Genomic DNA, 4,545 nt, shown 5'->3' with positions numbered 1-4,545 from the left:
CTACAAAACCTTCCCACCTTAAGCTTCCAGCACCACTCCCTACTGGGGCAGAGGAAATTCATATGGGGTCTTTGGGCATCCTTGATATGGAAAGCCAGAGTGCATATACAAATTCCCAAGGCCAATGTCAGCGACTGCATGTGCTTTTGATGTTAAGATAGGGGAAAGTGGTAAGGTTAGGAAGAATGGTGAAATTATACCAGGGCAAGATTTGGTATCCAAGGCTGAAGGTTACTCCAGCTTCCATTTTAGTTAACTAAATGAAAAGTTACTAAGTGGGGGCAACCTTTCAGGGGTTGTGTGATACAGTAGATTCAAAATATGGGTGCTGCAAAAGAAAAAAGTTTGGTTCTTCCTAAAATGTATGCTATTCGTTAGTTTAGACTAAAACCTTTGTAACAAAAAATCCCTATCATATAATGACTGAAATTAAGAGGAGTTTTAGTTTTTGTTCACACAGTAACTCAAGGTAAGTTTTCTATATCAATAGGTGAGCTTTCTTCCATGTGGTGATTCAGGGACCCAGGGTCCTTCTGTCTTTTGGCTCAACCATGCTCTAGAACTTTGTTGTCATCTCTTTTGAGTTAGTAGAGGAAAAAAAGAGTATGAAGGAGATTTACTAACTCCTTAAGACCTTGGCTGAGAAGTGACAAGTGGCTCTTATCTTCAACTTGCTAACCATAGAATTTACATTGCCACACTAATTGCAGGGTGGTTGAATCAGGGAAATACAGCTTCTATGGAGTAATAGCTTCTCAACTATAATTCTTCTTTGCTACGGTCACTATGCCAACATTCACTCTCAACTTAGTTATCTCTCAAAAGTGGATATAAAGAAAACCTGGAAAGTAAAAGTTAGGAAATGTCACTATCTGGAAACTAAAGTACTAGGATCCATAAAATACTTGATCCATCTCAAAACTCTTGTTTTATGTGGGACAGCAGTGCCGTGAACTTGTTACAAAGCTTCAATGATTTGGAAAGATTGTCTACTTGAATTTTGTTTAAAAATTGATATTAGTTAACCCTGACCTCAAAATCCTTTTTTCCCGTGACATCTTTTTTTTGGAAGACACCCAAATGAGACTAACACAAGTGCATTACTGAGAGAACTTGTCCACAGCCATCCTCTGATTGCAGAGACATGTTTAAGCATGTTTTCTTTGGAATAAAACCATGCATGTAGGAACTGGAACACTATTAGCAATACCTTTGGACTTGCCCTCATGTGCATGTGTGCGTGTATTAGTATTTTCTAACTTTCCAAAAAAAAAAGAGGGTTAGGTACACAAGAGAAGTAGCTGTCCTTTGACAAAGCCTAAGTCCCACACAGAAAAGGACATGATATGGAACAGAAAGGCCAGGCAGACAGGGAGTGCATCCACGCGTCTTGCACTATCTTAATTTAACCAGAGGGGACAGCAGGAAGTTCAGGGTGCTGCTCTCTCACTTCTTTGCCTCCGTCTCCACCCCCTGCAGTTCCAGGGATGTCCAGTGATTTCCTGGACACTCTCAGAAGATGACTGCTGCCGTCAGAGTCATGCTGCCCATCCTGCTCCTGTGTGTGCTGCTATTGCTGCAGACCCAAGGAGGGCTCCATTTCCGCCATGGGAGGATCCTGCCCAGTAGGTGATGGGAGAGGAGAGGGGATGAAGAGAACGCAGGAGGTCTGTGCTCAGTCTGAAGACGATCCAGGAATTTAGTTCAGCACATTTAGTTCTGACCCCGGGCCATGAAGGACACAAGGTCCTTCCACCCCATAGTTTCTAGCCCCTTCAGTGACCCTAAGAATAGTGCTGGGGGGGAAGGGGGCAATGTACATATTTTTATCCTCCATTCCACAATCCTGGGGACAAATGGTGCACACGTAGTGAGTCAGATGGTAGAAGACATAGTCTTTGACTTATGTACATTTGTGAGAGGTGAACATACTCGACATGGATGTAGGTCTGAGAAAGGGCATTTGACAAACAAAATTTGTGTCAACTGGACCAAGTTTCCAAGAAGCCCTGGTGGCACTATAGGATAAGTAGTGGACTGCTAACCACAAGGTTGAGAGTTCAAATCCACCAGCCACTCCTCATGAGAAAGACGAGGCTTTCTGTTCTCAAAGATTTACTGCCTTAGAAACCCTATACAGGGTCTCTATGAGTTGGAATCAGCTTCATGACAGTGAGTTTTCCATTTAGTTTGGTTGGATCAAGTTCCAGTTATCATCAGAGGGACCAGAACATTGGTGGTGGTAGGACAATGACTGAAAGTGGTGACTTCTTGGTGGGAATTCTGGAAGCAGGATGGGAGAAGGGAGGGAGGACAGCACATTCTCTTTCTCTGGAAGCCTGGAAGTTCTGGAGACCAGGGGAAGCAGGGAGGCCCTCTCAGTCTTCATTGAGTTCTCTGGGTCAGAGCATAAATTATATGGCAGTGACTTCATGAAGACCATGGCTAATAAGGAGACAGGGCCCGGTACCAGGTGTGGGGAGAGGACCCAGGGGGACCCAGGCACTGGGAGGCCTATTGAGGTGGGAAACAAGCATAGGATTTTAAATAAAAACAATCCATAGAAATTGAAGGGGCAGGAAGAGATTTTTCTGAAAAGAAATTTTTCTGAATGTGGTGAGTCGAAATTGAGTTCTGGGATGTTGGAGGACGCTGCCAAACTTGAGAACAAAATGCTTTCTAGGAACCTGGTTCCACTGACCCTACCTCCCACCCCATTTCAGAACCACAGGGATTCGGAGAAATCAAGGCCTGTGAGAGGCGGCCAAGCAAACATTTGTGTAAACGCCACTGTGAGTTTCACCAACAATGTCAAGCAAATAATGTCTGTTGTTCAACCTTCTGTGGGAACGTCTGCATGAACTTACTGTGAGTTGGGGGCTGGGCTCCACCTTCTTGCTTTTTCTAACTTCTCAGAAACTGTACCTATGACTGATGCATGAAGACAACAAATCCTGACTGTCTTCAGTAATGCTGCCTTTCTCATGCTCTGAACTGCTTGACCCTTTCAATAAACCAGAACAAGCCCAAGGCCCCTGCCTGTGTAATCCCACTCTTGTATTCTGCTAACCCAGGTCCCCACCTCTCTCTTCTGGTCATGCTTTTCTACTTTCTCTCTTTGGCTCATGTACCCCTGCCAGGTCCAGCAGGTTCAGTACTTTGTCATTCTGTTCACTGACCAAGAACTTCCTGGAGGTGAAATTGCTCATGTGTGGCCCCTTCAAACACTAAGGAGAACATTTCTGCATTAGAAAAGTCTGGTGGAGCTGGAGCCAAATGGAGGTCACATCCTGGCCACTGAGTGAGAGTTCTCCCAAGGGACTCATTAAGGAAAATGAGTCCCAGGGAAGTGAGATGACATGCATTTGTCCTAGAGAGAGAGTGAGAGGACATAACTTGGCTTGACGAGGGTGGTTCCTCCAGACTCCTGTCAAAAGTAAAAGACTCCTGATAGCATGTCCAAAGTATGAGAGATGAAGTCACACCTTCCTCGTCTCTAAGGAATATTCTGAATATTCTTTTTCCAAGAAGATTTCTTTGTTCTGAAAGCCCACATACTTTTAATATTTTTTGCCAACACCATAGTTCAAATGTATTGATGCTTGTTCGATCCTAGTTATTCACTGTCCAACTTTCACATGCTTACGTTGCTGTTGTTGTTAGGTACCATCGAGTCGGTTCTGACCCATAGAAACCTTATGCACAACCAAATGAAACACTGCCCAGTCCTGAGCCAACCTCACAATCATTGTTATGTTTTAGCCCATTGCTGCTACCACTATGCCAATCTGTATCAGTGAGGGTCTTCCTCTTTTTCAGTGACACTCCACTTTACCAAGAATGATGTCCTTCTCCACGGACTGGTTCCTCCTAACAATTGTCCGAAGTATGAGAGACGAAGTCTCACCATCCAGACTTCTAAGAAGCATTCTGTCTGTACGTCTTCAAATACAGATTGGTTTGTTCTTCTGGCAGTCCATGGCACTTTTAATATTTTGACCAAGTGGTAGCATCGATGGACTCAAGCGTGGCGACAGTAGTGAGATTGGCCCAGGATCAGGTAATGTTTCGTTCTGCTGTGTATAAGGTCGCTATGAGTTGGTATCAACTCGATGGCACCTAACAACAACAACCGACACCATAACTCAAATGTATCAGTTCTTTTACAGTCTGCTTCATTCACTGTCCAACTTTCACATGCATGTGAAGTTATTAAAAAATACCATGACTTGGGTCAGGCACGCCTTTATCCTCAAACTTACATTTTGGCTTTTGAACACGTTAAAGAAAGTTCTTGTGCAGTAGATTTGCCTAATACATCATTTAATTTCTTGACTGCTGTTTCCTTGAGTGGTGATAGTGAATCCAAGCAAAATGAAGCCCTTGACAACTTCAATATTGTCTCCATTTATCATGATATTATTTATCAGTTCACTGATGAGGATTTTTATTTTCTTTACATTGAGATGTAAAGTCGCGATTAGTCATGATAACAGTTATTCACTATTGAATCTTATGATTCTTATCCCCATCTCCTTTCATCAG

At 43.3% G+C, this 4,545-nt stretch overlaps 1 protein-coding gene across 1 annotated transcript; it reads left to right on the top strand.

Annotated features, from left to right (window-relative positions):
* Nucleotides 1–1,519: 1,519 nt before the first annotated feature.
* On the top strand, nt 1,520–2,872 carry WFDC10A (WAP four-disulfide core domain 10A). Its single transcript, XM_006839334.1, has 2 exons — nt 1,520–1,625; nt 2,724–2,872. The coding sequence occupies exons 1-2, from the start codon at nt 1,520–1,522 to the stop codon at nt 2,870–2,872; spliced, it is 255 nt and encodes an 84-aa protein (XP_006839397.1).
* Nucleotides 2,873–4,545: the final 1,673 nt, after the last annotated feature.

Source organism: Chrysochloris asiatica, unplaced genomic scaffold (assembly GCF_000296735.1).
Source record: "Chrysochloris asiatica unplaced genomic scaffold, ChrAsi1.0 scaffold00023, whole genome shotgun sequence".
In the NCBI taxonomy this organism is placed as follows: domain Eukaryota; kingdom Metazoa; phylum Chordata; class Mammalia; order Afrosoricida; family Chrysochloridae; genus Chrysochloris; species Chrysochloris asiatica.
The sequence above is the reverse complement of the archived record's forward strand: the minus strand, read 5'-3'. Positions and strand labels throughout refer to the sequence as shown.

Bases quoted from the DNA above. Each gene is read 5' to 3' on its own strand.
- WFDC10A (XM_006839334.1), top strand. From the start codon at position 1,520: ATGACTGCTGCCGTCAGAGTCATGCTGCCCATCCTGCTCCTGTGTGTG. The intron at 1,626-2,723 runs GTAGGTGATGGG...ACCCCATTTCAG, and splicing joins CCATGGGAGGATCCTGCCCA to AACCACAGGGATTCGGAGAA.